This window comes from Zootoca vivipara, chromosome 3 (genome assembly GCF_965207765.1).
Source record: "Zootoca vivipara chromosome 3, rZooViv2.hap1.1, whole genome shotgun sequence".
NCBI lineage: Eukaryota > Metazoa > Chordata > Lepidosauria > Squamata > Lacertidae > Zootoca > Zootoca vivipara.
The window spans coordinates 50,876,060-50,902,975 of record NC_142586.1 but is presented as its reverse complement, the minus strand read 5'-3'; the positions used below and the strand labels follow the sequence as shown (position 1 = coordinate 50,902,975).

Below are 26,916 nucleotides of genomic sequence, written 5' to 3'. Positions count from 1 at the left end.
GCAAATATGTGTAAATATGCACATTTCATATGTCTCCAATTCCATGCTCTTTATACAGACAAGAGTTTATCACATACTTCATTGGAAATAGTGCCAAGGGACTTTCAAATCTCTTCCCTCTCTATTTTAATCCGTATTTGCTTACCTCAACACACTCAATACACGTGGTAGCTTTATTCCTTGATATGTATTTTTTTTAAGTTGCATCAACCATGATCTAGGCAACAACTACAAGTGCCTTTTAAACACATCAGCGTCATTCTTCCCATACTGCGTTTATTATTGATATTTATCAATATCCCACCTTTCACAAGGCAGCATACATGGTGCTTCAAAGTAGTCTCCATCCAGGCCAGCCCTAGCCAGGATCTGCTTAGATTCAACATGGTTGCTGCATCATAAGCCTGCCTTGCCTTAGGAAATCTAGTAAGTTTGTGGCTGAGATGACAGCCAGGGGTGATCTGCAGGCAGGGAATGAAAGCTCATTGCAAAAGCTGTGCCTTTTAGTTACAGGATCACCATGGTCACAACATGGGACTATCCAGTGGGAGAAAATGTTGGGATCTCTTATTAGGAGAGGTCCCAACTATATAATGCAGCTATTAATGGCAATGAGATGTCATGCTCAATTATCCAGCAGCACCCATGGCTAGTAATTAAAGCTCAGGAAGCAAGTCTGTTAGCATCTTCCATATTTTCATGGAACACAAACTAATACTGAAAATATTTTTTCCCATTAACAGAATTTGAAACTGGTCTGTTGTACGTAAGACTGGCAAACACTTAATGAATAATATTAAAATTAAGTTCAGCTCAGAAGCCACTTTGTGCCTTTGAGACAGACTATTCCACTGCTTTCCGCACCTTCCCATGGAATCTGGCATCAACTGCAGGATGTTTTGGTCCCTGCAGGGAAAATATTAGCTGAATACAACTATTATTTATTCCTATTAGTAGAACTAGTCTGTTTATTGGTGCACAAGTTTTGGATGAGCTCCCTAACATCTTTTTCACAGACTTTTAAAGTGGAGGCAGAAACATAAACTTCCATTAAGCATTTATCGAGGTGACGGGGTAAACTCCAAAGACCCCTAGTTTGCCACAGTTTTGTGACTTTTTGATTGAGCCAAAGCTATTACCCAACAGGGGTTTTGGAGTTTTCTCTTACAAACCAACATGGTTACTCTTGATGTCTTATCTGAAGTCACTTAATATTTATCATATTTCTGCCACTGCAGCCATTTACTACAACACTCAGGCTTCTTCATTTCCCTATCAAGTGAAGCTGTAGCAGGCCAGCGTATTCTGAGAAGCTGCTCTTGCAAGAATGAAACATACCAGAACAGGTTATGCTAAGGATTGATCAGGTTGAAAACCAGCAGATGGCATGCCAGTGATGACTTGTTTTGCTTGTAGTCAGTAGCAGTTATTGAAGAATGAGGTTGTACAAACATACACCCTTATGAAGTGGCAAATTTGGCTAAGTGATAAGTTCTCTTCATGCTGAAACAGCACTTTGGATACTCTGAAAAGGCAGCTCAATTCACTGCAAAATACAAATGTTTTTAAGTAGTTTGGAAATATTTAGTGAGTCAATTTAATATACATTTTTTAAAAACCACTCTAAACAGAGGAAAAAAGTGTGTTTCCAGAAATAAAACCTAATGCAAGCTGATGTAAAAGACAGGGAAATTAGAACAGTGTGAGCAGCTTTCCATATGTTTTTTTTTTTTTTTTTAAACATAGCATTCCAGTACGGTAGTTAATATGTGAGTAATATGTGGGTAAGAAGAATATGGCATTGACCATTTGGCTGTTCTTCCAGAAACTCTTGGCAGCTAAACGAGACGGGTACAAGCCAACCACTGAAGTTGGCTGAAAGGAAAGTGGGTCTTGGCCTGACACATCTGCCATCCTCTTTCCACTTTGGATGGACAACATAGGAATAAAGGGGGAAAGGAAAACCGGTGAGCTCTAAAGGAGCGGAGTAGGAATGAACACAGGGTAGTCTGGAAGGAAGCTGTTGCTAAGCTGGACCAATTCATTTGGTAACACATTGAAAGGTGGAACATACAGCGTGGGAAAAATGCTTCAGTTACAACATTAGTCCAAAAACAACTTCCTTGAATGCTCTTAAACTTTTTGTAACATAGGAACAGCACAAATAATTTAATTTTTATACATGCTTTTAAAAAAAAAGCCTACTATTTTTACCAATGTGATAAAGAGCCTAATGATGATGGAACAGATACAAGTAAAAACTGAAAATATTGTGTGAATGACTCATAATAAGCAAACTTGTAATGCTATGTTTCATCATTCTATTTGTAAACTGGCCTTAAGACAAGCGGGCCTTTCCCACAGTGGCTCCCTGTTTGTGGAATTCCCTCCCCAGGGAGGCTCAGCTGGCGCCTTCGTTAAATATTTTTAGGCGTCAAGCAAAAACATTCCTCTCCTTGCAAACCATTGGGCTAACTAGCCAACTGAAGGCCTTTAAACTGGGGTGTGTGTGTGTGTGTGTCATTGTTTTTGTTTGTTAACATGGGAATTGTGTGTTTTTATATTGTAAACTGCCCTGTTTACAATGAAGGGCACTATAGAAATTTAACAAATAAATTCAATCAACAAGTCATGTTTGCTGCTCAACAATCACATGACCTGCAACTAATGGTTCATCCACATTTCCTCTTGTCCTGTGCCTAGAAGGCAAGGTCTGAGCCATTTCCCACTTGTCTTGGGTATTCTAGGCACTGGCCCAAGTTTTGCCTTTCCCCCACCACTTCCCGCCTGAAAACCAGCTCTCTAGCACTGAATTGGATCAAATGTCAATCTGGAGAAAACCAGAATGGTGTTGGCTTCAATTCAGCAGTAAACATGGGTTTCCCTGGAAGAAAGCTGTGGGGCAATTAGAAGTGTGGATGAGCCCTTTGCAGAAAAGACATTGCAGGAAAATCAGGTGAGCTCATAAACCTTTCATAGGTATTCAACATCATGCTGTTACAAATATTCCATCTGCACAAGCAATGTTCTGGGGGTTCTTCCAACTCCCCCAAAGCCAATTTTGAGGGGTGTTGGGAGGAAGAAGAGGGACAAAAGTGGAAGCCCTTACACAGGGTCACCACTGGCAGGGTTCATTAGATGAATCCCACCCATAAAACCTTTGTTCTAAGCTGTGCTGATATGAAATCAGTAAAACTGTGCATTCAGGAGAAGGTCATTTGATATGGCTATCATCAATCTTTGACATGTTTCATACAGGCTTTAATTACCAGCCAAATGTCAATTGTGAATAGCAGGATTAATGTTCAAGGGCCTGTATTGAACACCTGCACGGGATCCCTTTTTGGTTGGAATTAAAGTACCAGAGGCAGCAGGCAGGTATTGACTCAGAGGCAATGTTAGGTTTACTCTTCTGCATAGGAAAGCGAATTTATTTTTATTTATTGCAAGCATTCACTTATAAAGTGGGAACTGACACAGAGAAGACCTGATCTCAGTGTCCAGAGAAGGCTTTGTACCAATCTGTGACCAAAATTAAAGCTCATTTAGTGTTCCATGTAACTCAGCAAGAATCACTGCCAGCGGAACCTTCCCCTGAGTCAGGCACCGGTCCATTTACACCAGTCTACTCAACTGGCAGAGGCTCTGCAAAGACTCAGGCAAAGGTCTTTGACAATGGATCTTCTTTTCAGTGGATTTACCAGAAACGTTCTGCACACAAAACATTTATTTTTCCAGGAGAAGGGTTGTAACTCACTAGCAGAGCACCTGCTTTACAAACAGGTCCCATGTTTGAGTCTGAGTCTTGGTAGGACTAGGAATGACTCATCTGAAATTAACAGAAAATACTGAGCTAGATGGACCAGTGGTCTGTCTTAGTGCACTATCACTGAGCTTTGGCACCTTCCATACTTGCAGAGTCTTAATTTGTTTTCTTACTGTGTGAGAAAACCAGAAACTGGCTTTAGGGGGAAACGGGGAGACGAAAATCTCAGCAATATACAAAAATCAAGATGTTTATTAGATCAGAGTGTTTTGGAATATATATATTCTTCAGGGGCATTATAAACACACCACTGTTCTATAATGTGTTTTGCGACCAAATTTGGTTACAGAATACAGCAGAGATGTTCATTATAAGTGCTCCTGAAACAGAAATACAGTGGTACCTCAGGTTACAAACACTTCAGGTTACAAACGCTTCAGGTTACAGACTCAGCTAACCCAGAAATAGTACCTCAGGTTAAGAACTTTGCTTCAGGATGAGAACAGAAATCATGCTCCGGTGGCGTGGCAGCAGCAGGTGCCCCCATTAGCTAAAGTGGTGTCTCAGGTTAAGAACAGTTTCAGGTTAAGAACGAATTCCAGAATGAATTAAGTTCTTAACCAGAGGTACCACTGTATATTTTGCAACACATTGGGCCAATAAAATATTTATTTTTGTGAGCCCTTGAGATTTCCACTCCTCTTTTTTTTTGCTTGCTATTGGTGTCTTTGCTTTGCAAAGAAACTGGCTTTGAACAGATAGTAAAAGTGGTTAAAAATAAGAAAATAATTGAATTATTATGTCTAACTGCAAACGAGCACTAAAGTACCAATAGCAATCTGCATAAGGGATGTCTATTCATCTTATGGCACACCACATATTAATAGGCAGTTATAATGGTACCACTTACACCATTTCTCATGCATTCCTTATAAAGTTCCAATAGGTGCCAAGCTTTTCCATTATAGGCCAGCTACAATATTCATTTCATTTCATTTCAAATGTCAAATATTCACAAGGCATTCCCAACCCCTTCAGTAAAACTGAAGCAGCTCTTTGGACTCCAGCCAAATAATTTTACATCTGTGCTTTATTTCAAAGTACACATGTTTCGCCTAACCTTTTCTTCCAAGCATGTTTTATGTTTTAAACCTTTCCAACACAAAATAAGTAACATTCCATGTCATGATTTTCTTACTGTATCTCTCTGTGTTTGCCACCTATAACATTACAAAAGCAACCGAGCAGCTCCATTGTTTTGGCATCTTGCTCCATGTATAGCAGTAGGTTCTTGTAGTCTCTCATTGAGTTATTTGAAAAGACAAGAACACAGTCTCTCAAATTACTCCTCTGAAAGCATTGAATGCATGTATTATGTGGCAGCTTGACAAGGTGACAGACAGGGTGTTACCAAGGAACCTATGTTAAATGTGGAAATGCCAAAGCTCCTTAGTACTTCGTTGTTGATGATGATGAGTCTGAGAATGCAGCCTTCTTGGCCACCAGCCCCCAAAGAATCCTCTTTATACAGCTGGGAGCCATCTCAGTTCAGTTTTCCAGACAGAAAGAGACTTTCTGAAAGAGCACCACCACGCTGAGCTCCATGTTGAATGTAGATAATTGCACAATGTCCTGTGAAAAATTCCCAGGAGGGCTACCTTGGTTGGGTTACCTGTTTTATCATTACTAAGTCCTCTAGTTCTAGCATTTCATCAGCACTGAAGTTTTTATTAGTATAGAGGGCTATCAGGTGTACCTCCAGCACCTATCACATGGTCTTTCAGTAGTGTCTCTGTAGCTACCAGGACCTACTTGCTTTCAGCTGATTAATGATTTTTTTAAGCTTTATTTTTCTATGAGAACAGTGCTGTATACAATGGGTATGTGTAGCCCTTCAGATATTGTTCATAGCTGCCAAGTTTTCCCTTTTCTCGTGAGGAAGCCTATTCAGCATAAGGGAATTTCCCTTTAAAAAAGGGAGAACTTGGCAGCTATGATGTTGTTGAACTACAATTCCCATTTTTCCTGACCATTGACCAAACATGACATGAAGGCTGGCAACATTAACCCTGTCGTATGGGAATCCCGTGCAAATGACTGCAGTGCCTGGAGACGATCAGTCGCAGGACAAATGGCTGCTGGGAGGAGTGCAGAGAGAAGAAATGCAATGATACATCTGCATCAGCTCAACCAGATGCCGTCATCTGCCCCAGCTGCAACAATGCATGCCTCTGCCGTATCACTCTCTACAGTCATAGCAGACGCTGTAACTTTCCAACGGTTTGATCCCCGAAAGCACACACTTCCATTGGCTGCAGCTGATGGGAGCTGGTGTGCAACAAAATCCAGAGTCCCTAAGATTCCCCATCCTTGGCTTAGAGAAGCTTATCAGGGTGCAGTGAATGGTACTGTGTCATAAGGTGAAAATGTAACACTGCAATAAATGCTTCTCACTCACCAGACAGAAGTTATTCTACTCTAAAAGTCAAACTGTTTACTTACATTGCAATCGCCACATTTGCACCCATGCCTTTAAATAAGTTTACTATATAAATAAGTTTTATTTATTCAACTTCTATTCTGCCTTTCATCCCAAAGGAACCTGGGGTGGCAAACACATCAATAACAGTATCATTTAAAGCACACTAAAACAGTTTAAAACAATTATGTTCTCAGAGCCAAGGATTTCACAGTTGCCAGGAATATAACAACAAGAAGTAGATTTTAAAGGGAAGTTTTGATTTCCAAAAGACAACTGAGTTCCTGGTGCACATGGAACAGAGAAGATGGGAAGATGGATTTAGTGCACAAACAACCATGAAGTTCTAGCATACCATTTTAGTAAAATAAACTAAACACCAGAATTCACCCTGCTTAAAAAAAACATGCTCAGACACTTATTTGTCCTGATACAAAAGAAAAGATCCAAAATATTTTTCACCTGAGCACCTGTTTACATATGTGGAGTTCTTCATGAATCAGATGTTTGCCCATGACCAGGCAGCAAGCCAATGAATACTTGTATTCATAAACTTTGCTACCTGCTGAAGAAAGCACACTTTGCAAAATAGCTGCTAAGTGTCCAGAAAGCGGCTATGGAAGATTCCATAATTATGTGGTTTTTGAGGCAACACCTTGGAACCTTTTTACCTCTGGGGGAAGTGGGTTTAGCTGTCACCCCTCATACAACATCCAATCAGGATTTCACTGGAGTTCACAGACTGAAGAAAAGTAGGGAAACCAGTGCAATGCTAGTTTTCCTGTGGACCACACAAGCTATAACTTGAAATAATGTTAACACTTATTTTGACATGTGGGAACATGCAAGTGGATTTTGATTACAACAGTAGTGACAAAAGTGAAAAGGAGTATGTGGATATTTAAAGAGAATGGGAAAGTTAACATTCACCATCTGTTAGAACTTCAACACATAAAAAGGAGCCTACTTTTTTTTACCTTTCCCTCACTCAAAGGAACCTGAAGGGGCAGCCTCTTTCTTATACTGATTATTATTAATGCTGAAGGAGGTCATATTGACAAGCTGTGCCTCAAATTCAACTCCACTGCCCACCTTTATTGGTGGCAAAACAAAAGAGTTATAGCAGACGATCCTACTCTTCACTCTCAAGCAACAAATGTGGGATAGGCAGAACCAGAAATGATAGCGCAACAAGAACCATGCATTCTTGGTTGGGGGATGGAGGAATGCAAAAAAGATATCAAGTTCTAGAAACAGATTTTCTGTGTGTGAATATATGTGTCCTTGTCGCAGAACACTTATCTCACATCCTCTCTGATGGTGTGTTATTTTGTGGTTCATGTGGGCCTGAACAACTGCTCCCCTATGTTAAGCTTGCACCTGTTGTTTTATTTTTTTGCCCCTTTTGGCAGGTGGGTGTGGTCTTGTTTTTAACTTTCACGGTTTGTTAGCTGCTTCAGGTGTAACTTTTGGAACTGAAAGGCCAGATATCAATAAATAAACAATTTTAGCAGTGTGCAGACAGTTCAGGAAAGACAGTGTATGGACATACATACACACAAGCCTTCTTGCAGACCACTAACATCTAGGTACAATCCATGCTATGACCATACCTTGCACATGAAGCCTAAGGGGATGGGGAGGGCTCTGTCAGCCCAATCAGTCTCAAAAACAGGGTTCAAATTGTGCAGGGGAAGCTTAAGCATACACAGCTTGCAAGCTCAGAGGCTCTAAGTAAAAGGTATGCTCAATATGTGAAGCCTGCCATCTCAAGTGCACTTGCCCAACATAGTTCAACTCCATCTAGTCATCTTCACAGGGTTTCACAGAGACACCATAGTGAAAACACTATTTTACAAGGTGGGACTAAAAAACAAAAAAGAACATATAATTATAGTGATACTTCATATGACCCTTTCCATTTAAACCAGAGTGTACTACAGAGAATTCAAACTCCACTGATATCACTGAAATCAGTCACAGTCAAATAACCTGTGAAGTGAAAGTATGGCTACTGTGCTATTGTTCAAATAATTTCTTGTAGTTGTGGCAGGATAACCATCCCTCATCCTCATCACAAGAAGGGCATTAAATGGTTGTCAACATAGTCCACAGTCAACTGAGGTGAATCACCTATGGTGACTATTTCTCGTTTCATCAGGACAGCAACGGTCACACAAAATAAATTACAACAGCTCCAAACTCCCATATAGCCAGTGGGGTTTTTTCCTATTGGGTACTTCCAGGGTCTGCAACAGAGGCTGGCATACCCAGTCATCTGTCAAAGCTGACCCATCATGGCCATCACTACTGCCCCCTATAAAGCCCCTGGTCCTGCTGCTGTGCCCTTTTGCACAGACGCCCGTTCACCTGCCCCCTCTGTGTATGTTAACACATTGAGGAACTGGAACTGTACCATTTATTTAACTCTCCTTCTAGGAGAAGGATTGAACCCAGAGGGAGAAAGGAAGTGAATGGCCTGCAATGACAGTGATCAGGAGGAAGTGGTCTCACTAAAGAAGGGACCCACTAATGCCATTTTGCCCAACAGATCCTCAAATCTGGAGCTGGCACCGGGTCCTTTCTATTTCACAGGAAAATAAAACATGCAGAAGAACTCTGACTTCTTCTTTTGTATCCTGCCCATCTGACTGGGTTGCTCTACCCACTCTGGGTGGCTTCCAGTATATATAAGAACATGATAAAACATTAAACCTAGAAGAAGAAGGAGGAGGAGGAGGAGGAGGAGGAGGAGGAGGAGGAGGAGGAGGAGGAGGAGGAGGAGGAGGAGGAGGAGTGGTTTGGATTTGATATCTCACTATATCACTACCCGAAGGAGTCTCAAAGCGGCTAACAATCTCCTTTCCCTTCCTCCCCCACAACAAACACTCTGTGAGGTGAGTGGGGCTGAGAGACTTCAGAGAAGTGTGACTAGCCCAAGGTCACCCAGCAGCTGCATGTGGAGGAGCGGAGATACGAACTCGGTTCCCCAGATTATGAGTCTACCGCTCTTAACCACAACACCACACTGGCTCTTAAAAAGCTTCCCTATACAGGGCTGCCTTCAGATGCTTCCTAAATACTATATCATTGACTGAAATCTGTACAAATTTATCTCAGCAAGGTATTGCTGAGCATATTTAGAGAGCTCAGCAAACTCATACCACATTACATATTTGTAGGACTATAACATGTACATTGTTTTAGCTAAAGCCACAAGCATTAAAATTGACAGCAGGCAAACGGACACCTGAAACACAGCTATGCTATTGGGACTAAACTGGGTAAAATAAAAATATTCTTGTGCTAAATAAGGTGTTTTGGTCAAGAGTCACCCTAAATGACCACTCAAGTTATCATGCATCTAATGCCAAAAGAAACAAGCCACTCTTCCACTGGAGAATGAATTTAGGGAATGGTTTACAGGAAAATACCACTATTCTATTCATCCTCCATATAGGAAAGCTCAGCTGATAGAGCATGAGACTGTTAATCTTAGGGTTGTGAGTTAAAACCTCATGTTGAGCAAAAGATTCCTGCATTGCAGGGGGTTGGACTAGATGACCCTAGTAGTCCCTTCCAACTCTACAATTCTATGATTCTTTGTATGATGTGAACCTTAAAAAAGGAAAAATGCAAAATAGAATTGTTACAGTACAATCCTAAAAATACTACTCACTGGTTTTATTCTAGTAAGCCTGTGTAGAAGTACATCCTTGCAGGACAATTCTTTAGGCTAACCAAGGTTGCAACTATGCTGGTGTTTACATCAATCTAACAAGTTGGTAGTCTATGCTCCTCTAGTAACAGCATCAAAAGCAAGTAGGAAATGGTTAAGGATCAACACAGCAACAGTAACGTATCTCACAGAACGTCTTGTAACTACATCTTCACAATACTGCTTATTATGGACAACCATTAGCTATGCATGGAATAAATAAAACATCACACAGCAAAGCACGCAAAGCTTTGGAGGAAGGGCCATAGCTCAGTTGTAAAGCACCTGCTTTGCATGCAAAAGGTTGAACCTTTAGCTTCTCCAGGTAGGACTGGGAGAGATGCCTTCTGAAACCCTGTACAGCTGCAGGAAATCAGTTTAGACAATACTGAGATAAATGGACCAAGGGTCTGGCAGTATAAAGTCATGCATGGCAAGCACTAATTGTTGAGGCAACCTCCACAAGGCAAAGTCCTTCCTGCAACATTAGTTTTGGATGGCAAAAGGGTGAAGAAGCAGGATTTGGATGGGAAAGGGGTGAAGAAGCAAGCCCAAGAGTCTCATTCCGGAAAGCAACACCATAACCACACAACTACAGGTACTGACAAAAGGAGGACTTCATTGTTTCAGCCTAAGACACATGCCCTCCCCTCTCCTACAGATCCATTCATGGATCTAGGGTTGCTTGTCATATAGAAATGTGATATAAATGTAATAAATTACAATAAGCAACAGATATAGATCAGTATCAAAAAGTGTATTCTGTTGATGTGTATCTCAGTAGAACAGCACAGCCTTTCAAAAGTGTACAAGATATCCCAGGTTTTATCATAGTTACTCATTCCCAAGAGAAAGGTCTATAAATATATCCAGGCCCTGGAGCACTGCGGTGATTGGCATAGGGATCAAAGATGACTGAATGACTCAGTTATGCCGCAGGATATTTGTAATTCCAGTCAGCCATGCTTAAGTTTGTTCATTTGACTGCTTGGCAGTGTTTTTTGGTGCTCACTCCACATTGTGTGTTCCATGATAAAGACAGGTGAATTGGGGCCTCCAGGCAGACAGGAGAGTAATTGGCGCAGCTTTTCCTACCACTGTACCGTCATGTTGGGTAAAGTTGCACTTGTTACATTTCTGCCCACCACATAGCTTTCAAAGTCAAGAAGTCCCACAAAGAAAAAGTGTTGTAACCCTGCATAGGAATAGTCACTGCTGCTGAGGTAGGTCTTACAGGACACAGACCTACCGCTTTTACTTTGTGTTAGGGCAGGCATCCCCAAACTTCGGCCCTCCAGATGTTTTGGACTACAATCCCCATCATGCCTGACCACTGGTCCTGTTAGCTAGGGATCATGGGAGTTGTAGGCCAAAACATCTGGATGGCCGCAGTTTGGGGATGCCTGTGTTAGGGTGCTTCCCGTGTAACTGATTCCTAGCGTCCCTAATTTCTGCCTATTTTGTAAATAATCACAAGGCCAATTACTCTAAACTCTGGTTCATTGTCTTGCTGCTAATTCCCCCCATACTGGAAACCCTGGTTTTGCGCACCTTGACTCTTCATTAAAGAGCCCAGAACATGTCATTCAGGTACTCATGTGCAATTTACATGTTTGTTAGAGGTTAGGAATATAAATCATGCCAGCAAATGAGACTGGTATTCACCATCACTGTTCTTTTAGTCTGCAAATGTTGTGTAGATAATTACATTATTTTCTGTATTGTTGTTGATGTTTCCTTTCCATTGAAATGCACTGAGTGGTCTTAATGCAATGAATAACATAATTTAATTATGCTAGTATAAATGAGATGAACAGCTTATTTTTTAGTAGAAGCTGAACTGTAGCAGAATGGCAATAGTGCTGATTGTGACAAGTGCAGGAGGGGATGGAAACTGCTTCCACCACCCTACATCCTGAACTATCACACATATGTAGACATGGGCACATTGCAATATCAAGTTCCCATTTGTGTGCTTTTTAGGCATGGGAATATGTGATGAAGGTCCATGCCATGAATCTTTATATGTGAGGCTTATATACTTCTGTTGTGATTCACTGCTAAGTAGGTTAGATTCCTTTTCTCCAATGCAGCTAGGGAAGATGGGTTAGAGTCAAGAGTTCTCAACTGACTCCTTTGAGTGCATCTTTAGTTACAGCAGATATTTTGCTGGCTTACGTTTGAGCGGCCAGGAAAAACAACTCTAGCCATGAGGAATATAGGGTCTGAATTAAACTAGCAATTCCTTTGTTCCTCCTTCATCAATATGCCTTCATAAGATGTCATAGTTCATGTAGCACTTGTGGAGACTTGTTAAGTTGACATAACAATGTCAATACATTGTGATAATATCACTAGACTGGCATAACGTAGTTACACTTGTGTATAGAATGTAGCAGCAATTCTGCACTCATCCAGCCAGGGCAACTCACATATAGTGCCATACAATTTTAAGAGGTAAACTTATCCCAGCATTAATTGGACTTTACTTAAGAAAATAAGTGTTCTGTAAAAAAAAAATACTTGTCAATTGGTCAGAAGTCTGAAAAAGGACTTAAATTTTTTTTAAAGCCTTTTTATTTAGAAATACAGGTAACTAGATTAACAATCTCCCCTCATGTAAACTAATTCTAAGTGGCTAGATTGTGTTTTAAATTATACAAAGTAAAACTAAAAGCAAAATAGTTCTTTTACTGTCTTTACCTGCAGCACTAAGTCCTGGACCCCTTGCACTTGGAACCTCCTTCTCACTGCTGTCTTGTGGCTGCTCAAATCATAGCCTTGCCTGCTCTATACCCAACACCTTTGCTAACCAGTTGCTTCTCAATGAAATATGTCTGGAACAGGCCACCACTGTTTACCTCTGTGGGCCATGCGTGGCCACAGCCCTCTGGACTACAGAGTCCCTTCCAGCAGTCACTACAATTTGCTGCTACAACACAAAGCTCAGGGTGTGGGTTTATTTACAAGTACAAGTCTTTGGTCAGGTAATCAAATAAGAAAAACAGGTGCATTTTTGAAAGTCATGTGTTACTACAAATAGCAGTGAAGGCATACAAATAATCCCACAATTCATATGCAAGCCTACAATAGAAATATATTTATGTCAGACACCAAGGCTCATTCCAAGGAAAGGAGTGGGATAATGGTCAACATAGTTTTGTGTACTTTCTCCTTCCTTCATCAAACATATGTGACCACACAGAGGCTAGTCAATCCTTTTGCTATGAGTAAGCTATTAAAAAAAACTATTGAAACTAAGAAGCAAAAAATACAAACATACAATTATTTGTCTCTTCAATTTACAGTTGTACTTTGGTTCTTGAATGTAATCCATTCCGGAAGTCCATTTAACTTCCGAAAACGTTTGAAAACCAAGGAGCGGCTTCTGATCAATTGGAAGCCACGAAGGCCATGTTGGATGTTCGGCTTCCAAAAAAGTTCGCAAACCGGAACATTCACTTCCGGGTTTGCGGTGTTTAGGAGCTAAAACATTCGAGTCACAAGGCATTTGAGAACCAAGGTACGACTGTACTGGCACTAAAAGCCCAAACCTTTCAATTTCTTTGTAATTTAAACAGGCAACAAGTAGCAGATCCAGGATTCAGTTTGTTGCCATACTGACCCTTTATGCTAGTAACTACAGTAGCTACAATTACACCAATACCAAGTAACAGACGAATAGCAGACTGTGATTGCTGCAGTTAGCACCAACCCCCTGCCATCCTGCCATCTTTGGAGTGTCATGTTTGCACATGGGCCTATCTACAGAGACCCCATTGCATGTAACCCCAATTGCACATCTCTAACCAAATATTTGGTGAGCTGAAATCAGTTTGAGCTTACACATGTAAATATTTTTGCAAAAGTGGCATCTAGTGCATGCCAGGTGCACCAAGGGGGGGGGATAAGTTGTAGCAATAATAGTATCCTGACTATTTTGTGGGGAACAAAATCTGATTCAGAATGGGTAAGAATGTTCATAACAAACTACACAGAACCAGAACTACTAATGTAGGCCCACTGCAAAGATATAGGATCATCCATACCCCAAAACATGTATAACAAGGTTGTATGTGTGCTGAAAGAACATAACTAAAATAAGGTCATATTTCAAGTTCATATGGGCACTTAAATGTGTACATGGAACTCTTAGCACACAACATGTTCCATCTGGTAAAGGAAATCCATACCTGGAATACCTGGAAAGAAGCATGTACATGAAACTACTTCCTCCATTGAAATGGAAGGTGGAGTGCTTCCAAGCAGCACACATTAGAGTTCTGATGCTCAAAAGAAATGCTCTATCAATTATGTGCAGTTGCTCACATAAACATTAGTTTTACCAGGCTTCCATGATTTAGAATAGTTGTTGCTGTTGTTTCTGCAACCAAAGGCTGACGGAGGAAACAGAGGCAGGCACAGGAGGAGAGAAGGAATGGAAGCATTTTTTTGCAGCCGGGTAAGATAGAAACTAGGGACGTGGGTGGCGCTGTGGTCTAAACTACAGAGCCTAGGGCTTGCCGATCAGAAGGTTCGAATCCCCGTGACGGGGTGAGCTCCCGTTGTTTGGTCCCAGCTCCTGCCAACCTAGGAGTTCAAAAGCATGTGAAAGTGCAAGTAGATAAATAGCTTCCACCCCAGTAGGAAGGTAAACGGCGTTTCCGTGCATTGCTCTGGTTCGCCAGAAGCGGCTTAGTCATGCTGGCCACATGACCTGGAAGCTGTCTGTGGACAAACGCCGGCTTCCTCGGCCTACAGAGCAAGATGAGCACCGCAACCAAAGAGTCGGACACGACTGGACCTAATGCTCAGGGGTACATTTAACTTTACCTTTAAGAAAAACTGGCTCTGTTCAACTTAAAGCTGAGATCCTCAAGACAGTGAATCATCTGGCAGGAGATTCTGGGTGGTATTAAACGAAATAAAAGTGCTAGTGCAAGGATTACTGTTAGCACAACGGGACTTGCCCCAATGCCCCATCTCTTCTCCACTCTAACACCATGTGTCATCCCCAAATCTACTCCTGGGGGTTGGGGGGAGAATCCCAGAACTGTTTTAGGGAATGTGTGGAGGAAGCAGAAGATGAGAATATTCTGTTCTACAATAAATAAACCCTGTGCTGATGGAATTAGAGACTAAGTGCTACATTGAATGCAGTCCTTCGCTAAATATTTGCAATGTTCACTTTCCTTTTTCTTTTACTCTCTCTTTCAAATAGTCTAAAATTTTTTTGGGGGGGGGTTCAAAAGCAGTACATGGATTTTTGCAAGTAGGGAAAGCAATTAAAGAAACTTTGAGTGGTTCTGGCTCATCCCTAACTTGTGGAATAAGCCTATGTACAGGGAGTACATACATTCTGCGACCCTTGCACATTTAGTGAAGCCCTCACACATTTAGTAGAATTGCTTGCCAAAATAGCCAAGTGAAGAAATCTAGTCTTAGCATGGCTTACCCATTTCTTTGAAAATCTCAATAGGAAAAATAAAAGTTTACCCTTTTCTATTTCAGCTCATGTATTTTTTTTTACAAGATGACCTGTCTGAGTCCCAGTACAATAAAAGTAAATTCATGAACAGGGAATGGCATCTAAAATAATATATATATAAAAATCCAACATGACACAACATGCCTGGCCAAGAAAACTTTCCACCATAATTAGCACTTTCCTGGTTTGAAGGCGGGGCTACAACAGAGTGCAACTTCATGTCAGAAGGCACAAACAGTATAAATAAGTCAGGATGATGCTTGAAACAGCAGCTTCTGCTCTGCACACCTGTGGCAGCAGGACACATGAGGCAAGACTGAAGTCTGCTTTACTGCACACTTGTAATCCTACAACATGCCGGTATGCTGCAATTCCATCTGGCTTGGTTTACAAATACATTTAAGTGGGACAGAGGTTTGGAGGTGCTCATTAATGGCACTTGAGGGTATTCTGGTTACAGTTACTGCAGAAGGCTTGCTTGTTGCATTTGCATAAGCTTCTAATGACTATAGCTCCTGAAACAGGAAGACCTAGTTTGTTCTTTTGGAAATTCTTAAAGGCTTGTAGGCATGTAATATTTCAGTACCTAGAAGCTATGTCATCTCTCTCTCTCTCTCTCTCTCTCTCTCTCTCTCTCTCTCTCTCTCTCTCTCTCTCTCTCTCTCTCTCACACACACACACACACACACACACACACTTTTATAGACCATGCCACATGCTGTAGGCTGATAATGCAATAAGATGTGACCAGATCTGACACCCAGAATGGCTTCTGATTCAACTTTTTAAACTAAGTGATGTCATTTTAACACATGTGTATCGTTGAATCCACAAGCCTGGAAAATGTTGAAGCAGAATGCTGTGGGTATGTTTTTATTACAACTCAGTTTTCTGTTATAAAAATTATATTGTACATTTTCTTCTTCAATACAGAGCGGATTTAGGAATATGAAGTTACAAATATCTTTTCTGCTGCTGCTGTTTTCCGTGAACATTGTCTACAGCACTGTTGGCTATTATCCTGAACGCTTTAAGGTGCAGTCTAGTGAATCAATAAAAGGGCCTGCTTTCCTCCCTTTCGGTGTGAAAAGCCAAGGTAAGTAATGCTTCCTTTAAAAAGATATGGACAGCCTGTAGTTTTGTTCAACATGTTGATTACAGTATATTGTAAATTAAGATAGCTATTATTTTGTAACTGTTGTTTACAGGTACAAAAAGATTAGTTCTGTGAATAAAGGTAAACAGATTTTATTTAAGGTATTTACTAAAATTATCACTGTAGCACTAGCTGCCTAAGGAAGAACAACAGCTGTTCACCTGGTTTATAATGTTAGAGTTGTTCTATGTAGCAGAGTCCTGGGAACTGTACTACTTCCGTGAACACATGGGGGATAGCATGCGTGAAAGCTCTCTGTATAAGATGCTTTCAGCGCAATACACTAAAAAGTAGAATGTCAGAGAGAGAAATCTCCAGTGTAGATATACAAGCTTTCCGTGAGAAATGAGATTTATCTCATTGAAAATGTTCAAACCTAATACCACCCACTTGAATTTTGAACTGGTTCACCCTAGGAAGACTGGACCATGTGGTTTTTCTGAGCTTTACATTCACAGGTCAATATGGATACAAAGCTAGTATGAATGACTAAGAGACCTACAACCTATAACTCATACCCAGAAGCAAGATTGTAAACAGGGCTACTCTAGATTATACATATTGCAGCATAAATTTATATATTTTAAAACATTTAGATGCTACCGTTCAGAGGTTCAAGGGAGAACACAATAAATATACAAGCATTAAAAATAACAGAACTTAGTATTAGAATTAAAAGATCTGCCAGTAGGAACAGCCTTATCAAATATACTAGATATGTTGTCAGGATATATCCCACCATGCAACATATTAACCATGCCAATCATTACTAAATCTTGACAGAAGTTCTAGAAATTTGTTGCCGTGAGTTTCATTCATTCAGTTCTTCTTGTGCTTACACGCATACATGCAAGTGGCTCTTTGGGTAGGCTGGGGCAGTGTGTAGTGACAATTAAAGTGGTATAAAACCAGCGTAAACTACACCTACACCTTCCCAGGAACCTTGTTTATTGGATTCAAAAATCCTATTGCCTACAATACACTGAACAATCAAATTCAGAGTAGCAATGCTATTACGAGATCTTAAATTGCAGACAAGAATGAGAAAGAATTAAAGCAATATTTTGGCAAGTTTTACAGATGCAGAATATTGCTTTCTTAACTCTTGAGCTGTAATTCCAAGATCACTTATGGTTGCTTCACCAGATGCATGTTCTGCTTCTTAGAATGGCAGTCATATTATGTAAGGCAGGGATGGGCCCTCCAGAAATTGCTGAGACTCCCTTCAGCCCCAGCCAGCATGACCCATGGACAAGGAAGATGGTGATTACCCTGTGGCTCCTCCCACTCTAGTATCAACCTTTAGGAAACTGGATGAACTCTGGCACAAAGAAGAGCCTCAAAAGTGGCTCCTCCCAGACTGACTGCTTCCTACCTGGTGATACAGATACAAGCAGTACTGCTGCTGGGATAATGTTAAGAGCCTAGCCTAGATGTGTGAAGTGCCACTTTCTTGGGAAAATATCCGATTGAAATGAATAACATTCACTTCCTTATAAGTATGCTTATTAGGCTTATCTTCCTTTAAATATTGCTGTGACCTGACACTATTTTCTTATCTGTGACATTAAATGTGTATGTGTACACACACAATATTAGTGGCTATGTGATGGAAAGAGTCTATTTAATTACACAGCTCATCAGTCGAAATGTATTAAGTCAAGTGGGAGGAAAAGTTGACCCTTTGCAGCAATCACATTAATTAACAATAAATAAATAAGTGGGACATTTCCACTTTAAGTGCTATTAAATTCCTGTCTGAAGGCATGCCCACTGAAAAACTTGAGAACTGGGTATTTTATTATTGGACAGTTTTATAATGTAACTGATACTCAGATATTGTTACCCAAAGAAACTTCAGTAATAATATCCCCACTTATACATATGGTGGATTTAATGACATTTTAGGTATTCAAGGTCACTATGCTTCCCTATAGAACAGTGAACTTCACACATCAGAGCATAGCTGCCAAGTTTTCCCTTTTCTCACGAGGAAGCCTATTCAGCATAAGGGGAAATCCCTTAAAAAAAGGGATAACTTGGCAGCTATGCATCAGAGATAGCAGTCCTGCTTTTGATCCTGTAAGGACTCATGCCACAATGATAAACAGGTGAATCAAGAATCCCTGAGTTTGCAGAGGACTACTCACTCTGACTATTTAAAGGAATTAAGAATTAAGTTGAAGTTATTGGAAAGACTCTTTACATTCTAGCTAATGGATCTATACAGAGACATCATCAAAAGAGATGAGTTATATTCAGTAGATTAAAAAAAAGCCAGGCTCTGACTGCTGAGAATTTTTAATATGCTCTCCAGAGTAGACTACAGACCCTCAAGGAAAACTCATAGGTGTTTATCAACATCATGCTGAGATAGAAGTTGATTCTGCTAGCCCATGGGCTTTTTCACCCATCATCTTTCTCAGCAAATCCCTCCTTTCTAATTTGCTAGAGGAAATTAGCTGAACAGGATAATGAGAAACTAAAGCCTCTCTGCCAGTGGTGACTTCTTCTCTCTCAGCATGACATCAGGCCAAATGCCTCCGAGCTTTTCTCAAGTGTCAATCAGAGCCTGGGTAGCTTCTATTACAGTGGCTATAATGTGTGGCCAGTCTCCAATAATGTTTTTAAGTCTGGGAGATATTCAATAAAATGTATATTCTAGTGAATGAAGCTCGTTCATTCAATTTACTGCCCTAGGAGAATCCATCAATTTAAGCATCATTTGTGAGAATAGGACTACAAACACACAAATTAGATTTAGGCAATCTGGATTCCTCAAAGTATTCAGATATTGACTAATGTGATCATGAACCTGTTCCACAATGCTCCCCGCTGTACACAAACCAGAAAGCATTAAATGAACATTTGAGCCTTAATAGTACCTCACATGTACTTCAGCACTTTGCAGAGGGAAACTATTTACAGGCTTTCTGGGTTCCTACTCACATAATCCCAGGCAGTCTCTTTGAGGTTCGCTCTTGCCAACAGAGCTGCTTGGCTCCTTTACTTACTAGTTGATCAGTTGCTTGCTTTCTGCAATTTCTGCCTTTATTGCCATACTTCTTTCTCACACTTGGATATTCTCAACTCTCTCTGTGTTTTGAACTATCAGATAAACCCATGTCACAAGGTGTTTTCAGATGTAGGTTGGCATGGAAGTGACCAAATAATGTAAAATGTATGGGGGGAAATCCTACCTTATCACAGACACATAGCTAATGCATTTGTTGTTGTTGTTATTTAGTCGTTTAGTCGTGTCCGACTCTTCGTGACGCCAGGCACTCCTGTCTTGCACTGCCTCCCGCAGTTTAGTCAAACTCATGTTCGTAGCTTCGAGAACACTGTCCAACCATCTCGTCCTCTGTCGTCCCCTTCTCCTAGTGCCCTCAATCTTTCCCAACATCAGGGTCTTTCCCAAGGATTCTTCTCTTCTCATGAGGTGGCCAAAGTATTGGAGCCTCAGCTTCACGATCTGTCCTTCCAGTGAGCACTCAGGGCTGATTTCCTTCAGAATGGATAGGTTTGATCTTCTTGCAGTCCATGGGACTTTAATTATGCATGCTGATGATTAAATTGTCCTTCCTAATACTGAACCACCAAAGTTTTGGAAAGCTGATCAAATTTATATCCCTGGGTATATTTGTTTATCACTTTTATCCACGGAGAATGCAATATCTTAATTGTGAGGCTTTCCCCCTTTCCCAACAAATAAATAATAGCTGATATAATTCATACAAAATAATCTGACAAACTTTTACAGACTTAGACTTATTTGCATTTCTAATGGTCCCTGTGATCACCATAGTACTGGTACTGTTGGGACGTTGTGATTGGAGGTCTCTCCTGTTCCACAGTATTTCAATCAACACCTTCAAGATTTGTTTTCAGTTTTAAGCTCCATACCCTCTGCTATTATCTGCAACTATGAACAAGGTGGTTTAAATTATGCAAGTTAAGGCACTGGAAAAATTAAAACTTCTAATCCATTTTATTTTATTCTAATCCATTTTATTTTATTTTTTAAAAAACAACCCTGCTTATGTTACAATACTTTGTTTTAATGAGTATCTCCTATGGCTGCACAAAATTCTGCCTGCTCCCAGAGGAAGAAATAGAAAAGGGCTATTACGCAAGATATTAAATTCCTTTACATGCTTTGCTATGGTTAACATATGGTTGAATGGCTCCATCTACTGGTTTTTAGAACACCATGCAACCATCTAGTTCAGTGTTTCACAAACCTCCCCACCACTGCACAGACCACTTGGAAACTGCTAACCACTTAATGACTTTTCTGCCTCTCGTAGCAGTTGCAATGCACTGTGCTAGATGTTATGTTTTTATTGCTGCTTTTGCTTTGTATACGTTGTCATTACAGATTGAATTGCAATACAGTAAGATATATACAGTAAGATACAAATATGAATATTTCTTGAACCACAAATCCCCAGATGCAACAGACAACCAGAATAAAGCTCATGGAGCACTGGCGATTCGTGAACCACAGTTTGGGAGCCCCGATCTAGTTGCTTAAACATAGCATTTGCAGCTGCAGTTCTAAAACTACTAAGGAGTAGTCCCACTAAAGTCAGCCAAGCTCAGGTTTTCTTATGTAATACTATAGTTTCAATCTATTATTAGATGGAATTTTCTGCAGTTTAGGCAGCAACTCTATAAACACAACTGTGAGGTTGTATGAAACTAGATGTCATATTTGAAGTTTTCATGAATAGACATTAAATCCTCTGCCTCCTTACTTCTTCTGTGAGTAAGCTACATAGAACACATTGGGATTTACGTCTGAGTAAACATGCATAGGATTGTTCTGCATGTTACTTGATTCATTTGTTCTGGATTGCATATGGCTCCCACCCTTTAACCTCACAAATTATTGGTTTTTCTGGTCAGCAGGACACGAGAAATCTGACATTATTGAGCTTATAGGACCTGCCTTCTTTCTTTACACCAGATAAAGTCTCTTAGAAAATACACATTTAATTTCCTGAATTCTTTCTTCCTAGAACCCCCCCCCCCTCCAATTTGTTCTCACATTTCTCTGGGCAGAAACATCCCTATTGGGCAACCAAGGAACATGTGTTATTTAAAAATTGTGAATGCACTTTTGTTGCTCTATATTTTGTTTCTTTGGAAAAACTATTAACAAGCTTCATCCACAATACATATTTCACGTATTATAGGAGAACTTTCCAAAATATGAATAGTCCATAAAAATGATGAACAGGTGGCAAACCTAGGGGTACCCACATTTGCCAAAACAAAGCATTTGAAAGGATCATTCCTGGAAGGCACCAGGATGGGGAAGGCTGTACTAATCCTAGGAATATGAACCAGAAATTGTAGGGGGAAATGGTGTTAAAGAACAGCAAGTCAGAGAGATGACAGCAAGCAGAACTGAAAGATGACCATAGACTTCAGCCCCAGTATTCACATTATTCTGTCAGATTGGAAGATGATTCAGTATGATTTCTATGCTATCGTCCTCCCTATACCTAGCATTAGACTATTTCCCAAAGGGTTGATGATGGCATGGACACAACCTGTGGCATGAGCTCTTCACATGCAGTTGAGGGCTTCCCAAATTGGTTCAGGCAGCTGCATATCATATATTTAAAGCACACTCAATGCACATGGCTTCCCCCTAAGAATCTTGGGAATGGTAGTTTGTCAAGGGTTCTGGGAATTGTAGCTCAGTGAGGGTAAAACTAGTTATTATGAGGAACACCATCTCTGATTCTATCTGAATTAGTGATCAAAGGTTTTTAAAGACTTTTTTTAAAAAAAAATCCTGACTGCTATTTCTTGAGTCACTTAATTCCTGGAACCTACTAATGTATTTATTATTATTGCTTTAGTTGTCCAGGCAAGGGGCGATCAAGGCCCTTCTGGTCCAGCAGGCCCTCCTGGTCCAAGAGGACTCCCAGGCCCTGCAGGGGCTCCAGGAAAACCAGGATATGGAAGCCAAGGACCTCAAGGGCCACCGGGACCCCCAGGACCCCCAGGACTTTCAACCGTTGGAAAGCCAGGCCTGCCAGGTTTGCAAGGAAGGCCAGGGGAAAGAGGACTAACTGGTGAAAAAGGAGATATGGGCCCCGCCGGTCTCCCAGGGCCAAGAGGTCCCCCAGGGGCCCCTGGAATTCCTGGTCCAGCTGGGATATCTGTTGCTGGAAAACAAGGGGTGCCAGGGCCACAAGGGCTAAGAGGTGCCCCAGGAGAAAAAGGTGAGCCAGGCATTCCTGGTATCAATGGACAGAAGGGCGAGAGCGGATATGGGGCTCCAGGTCGCCCAGGAGAAAGAGGTCTGCCGGGGCCACGGGGACCTTCAGGCCCTCCAGGACCAGCAGGGGTAGGAAGGCCTGGGGAAAGGGGATTTCCAGGTGAGCCAGGTATTAAAGGGGAGCGGGGTTTTCCAGGCACCTCAGGCCCAATTGGTACCCCAGGTCCACAAGGCTCTCGTGGGGAACCTGGAGAACCAGGAGTAGGAAAACCTGGACCAAGTGGACCACCAGGAATACCAGGGGTCCCTGGAGCAAAAGGACTTCCAGGTCCCTCTGGCCTTCCTGGGCCTTCTGGTCTCCCAGGATTTGGGAAACCAGGGTTGCCAGGGATGAAGGGACAGAGAGGACCTGAAGGTCTCCCTGGTGCCCCAGGAGCAAAGGGAGAACAAGGACCAGCTGGTGCTCCAGGTGAACCAGGGCCACTCGGACCACCTGGGAATGTAGGCCCTCAAGGGCTCAGAGGTGCAGCAGGTGAAAATGGCCTCCCTGGACTCAAGGGTGAGAGAGGCCCTACAGGTCCAGCAGGATCCCCAGGGCTTAAAGGGGAGAGGGGTCTACCAGGACTGCAGGGGAAATCAGGATACCCAGGGGAGCCAGGACTTACTGGCCCAAAAGGACAACCAGGTTTGCCAGGTCCAAAAGGGGATGCAGGGCATGCTGGGCAACCTGGCCTACCTGGCCCAATGGGATCACCAGGACCTAAGGGAGTGGCAGGAGTCAATGGTGAACAAGGCCCTAGAGGACCGCCAGGAATACCTGGTACAAAAGGACCAATTGGTCCTCCAGGTATTCCAGGATTCCCTGGCAGTAAAGGGGAAACGGGTGCACCAGGATTACCAGGCCCAGCTGGTATTGCTGCAAAGGGTTTAGATGGGCCTATGGGACCTCCAGGACCACCAGGCCCCAAAGGCCACAATGGAGAGCCTGGTTTGCCAGGTCCTCCAGGTCCTCCTGGACCTCCTGGAGTAATCCCAGGAGGCCAGGCCCTGGCCGGAATGCCTGTTATGAAAGCTGGTGAAGTGCAAGGTCTAACTGGCTTTCCGGTGTCAGCTTTCACTGCCACTCTTTCCAAAGCTTACCCTGCATCAGCTGCCCCTATCAGATTTGATAAGATCCTGTACAACAGACAACAGCACTACGACCCCAGGTCAGGGATCTTCACTTGCAGGATACCAGGACTTTACTACTTTGCTTACCACGTGCATGTGAAAGGGTCACATGTTTGGGTAGGCCTGTACAAAAATGGCTCGCCCATCATGTACACCTTTGATGAGTACCAGAAAGGCTACCTCGATCAGGCTTCTGGCAGTGCTGTTATTGAGCTCATGGAAAATGACCAAGTCTGGTTGCAGCTGCCCAACAATGAATCGAACGGCCTGTTCTCTTCAGAGTACGTTCACTCCTCCTTCTCAGGTTTCTTATTTGCACAAATATAACATTCTGCTACCCCCAAAATATAGTATCTTATTATTTGTGTTTCTACTTGTAGATGTCCAGCAGAGACTAGCTGAAGAAAGTGTGAAATTAAATTAAATTAAATTTCAAAGGCAAATGCTACAGGATGTTTATCTTAGGTGCTGTTTTTAAAAGACATTTTAAATAAGGGGTTGGGAGTCTGTGGCTCTCCAGAATGTTGCTGGATTCCAACTCCCAGTAACCCCAGCTAATTGTCAGGGATGATAGGAGATGCAGTCCAACAACATTTAGAAGGCCATATGTTCCTCACTCCTATTTTAAAGGGTGATGTTCAACAAACTATAATTGTATTTCAGTGCAATACTCAACAATGTATTTAACCTGCCCAAACACTGAGAAATCCCAGTTGTAATTGCCAGGATTAAATCTTAAAAATTGTAAGGCTACGGGGTCTTATCATTTACAGAAGTGTAGAAAAGAAGCATTTCTAAAGATCTAAAGATCTAATGCTACTTACTCTTTAATAATCTGATTAATGATACAGTACTGGTTTAAATAAGTTTATTTTCCCCTCGAAGTAGATTCAAAAATAAATTTCACAGTTAAAAGAGGCTGAACTCATAGGTGAAAGACACTATGGCTACAAAGTTATTTCTTTTGAAATCAGAGAGGCTAGCTTATCACAGAAGTGTATTTCGGGTAGGAGTTCACTGGCAAACTCATATACAAAGTTCATACGCATGTGATCACTGCTATTATCACTCACAAATCTAATGTGAAACTACTATAATTAGTCATTAGGAATGATAAAGATTGTCACATTGGTTAATTAGTTAACAATGTGTTAAGTTCTATAAGATAAAATTAAATATAAGGTGCTACAGACTAACTGGAATATTCTGAATAAAATTAGTTTAGCATGGTTAGGTTGTGTCAAAAGTCTCTTCCAAAAGAAAATATTCATTCAAATGCTTTTAAATAGCCTCCTCTCCCTTACATACATTATGGCATTGAGAGAATGATAAATGAGGGTGGGGAGCGAAGTATTATTTAAGTTTATTAGTTTTACACTATGGTGCTTGTACAATTATTCACTTATTGTACCAACATGAGACCAGTTACATTTTTTAACATTAATATTTCATCCCACACTAAGTTCTTGATTATGTTATTTTTGTCTGTGTGAAATAAAATAAATGGTCTTTATTATATTCATTTGACACCAGCATGTTACACTTTGTTCTAAAATGTCCAGTTGTGTTTGTCAAACGTGATTTTTAAAAGCTGTATTAATAAAAAACTGAAATAAACCTATAGAATGCTTATTTGTCTTCTATCTATGCATTCTGACACTCCAACAATGTGTTTTGCTTCAATTTGGCTCATTTTACAAAGGTGCTTATTTCTGGAGTGAACATGCATTTCTACTCAAGAGTAAGCAACTAAGCGAAATAAACCTATAGAACGCTTATTTGTCTTCTATCTGTGCAATCTGACACTCCAACAATGTGTTTTGCTTCAATTTGGCTCATTTTACAAAGGTGCTTATTTCTGGAGTTCACATGCAGTTCTACTCAAGAGTAAGCAACTAAGCGAAATAATAAAAAACTGAAACCTATTTCTGTTTTGCTTGCCATTATTTAGTACAGTACTTTTAAAATTGTTTCTTGGAATCATGGGGTTGTGGCAAAGCCATTGTTGTTTTCCCAAATGACTAGACTGACAAAAAGCTGTACATGATATATATATATATTTAAAAATAAGAATTTTACCTGAGAATTTGTTCTATTAAAAATATGAGTGGGGTGTTTAGCTACCAGCTACATGGCTGCACTGAAAGCAAAACAAGCCCAACTCTATCTGAAAGGATGCAAGTGCTGTAAGGCGAACCTTGAAGTCAAAGGTACTACTATCCCAGTACCATGCAGCCTAAGTCTTTTAAGCCATCATCTTGATCCACAGAACTTCAAAGGAAGGAGGAGAATCTGTTGTGGAGATATAGACCCGCAGGTACAAGGGTACATACAGGTTTTAAGTATAAAAATACAGATATAACTCCCTTTCAACACTGTGCAAAGCTTCAGCATCAATCTCTGAATATAATTTATTATATTGTTACATTTTTTTTGGAACCTGCCCTCAGAAGTGAATTCTGAAATGAGGGTGGGGTGGGAGACACCTGTAATAAATAGAAAGCAGGTAGTCTAGGGATGTCCCTTCTCCCTGTTCACCGTCCACTTAAAAGCCTGGAATAAGCTATATATGACAGTTACCTCCAGCAAGTTTTTCACACACACATCCAGTCAGATTATGTACATCTTACAGCATGATATGATTGAAGAGCCATTCCCACCTCCATGCCATATCATGGGTGAGGAACTCTTGCAGGGCCTCCTGGAACAGACATCCCTCAGACCTGACAAACAGGCCTGGCATTAAACACACTGGGTGTTTCCAGCCCCTTAACAATGTTGCTGCATGTATTGCTCTGCAGTGAGCTTGACCCTGGGTGGGATTTAGGCTGGAAACAGGCATTCAGAGGGAAACATAGAAATTTCCCATGCTGTGTGAGGGCACGAGGTGAGCATTGGCAA

At 41.1% G+C, this 26,916-nt stretch overlaps 2 protein-coding genes across 4 annotated transcripts in view; one reads left to right on the top strand and one right to left on the bottom strand.

Moving 5' to 3' along the window:
- Nucleotides 1–25,632, top strand: part of COL10A1 (collagen type X alpha 1 chain) — a 34,846-nt gene extending 9,214 nt beyond the window's left edge. Inside the window, exons 1-3 of one of the 2 annotated variants that reach the window (XM_035109119.3) lie at nt 15,676–15,811; nt 16,385–16,547; nt 22,484–25,632. In XM_035109119.3, coding sequence (XP_034965010.1) covers nt 15,806–15,811; nt 16,385–16,547; nt 22,484–24,342 — 2,028 coding nt within the window. In that variant the 5' untranslated portion in view covers nt 15,676–15,805 and the 3' untranslated portion in view covers nt 24,343–25,632. Of the gene's footprint in view, nt 1–15,675; nt 15,812–16,384; nt 16,548–22,483 lie in introns of those variants that run through there. The other variant, XM_088666013.1, reaches the window with a different exon arrangement.
- The window catches only part of NT5DC1 (5'-nucleotidase domain containing 1), a 98,379-nt gene that overhangs the window by 54,131 nt on the left and 17,332 nt on the right, over nt 1–26,916 (bottom strand). The window lies entirely within an intron of this gene.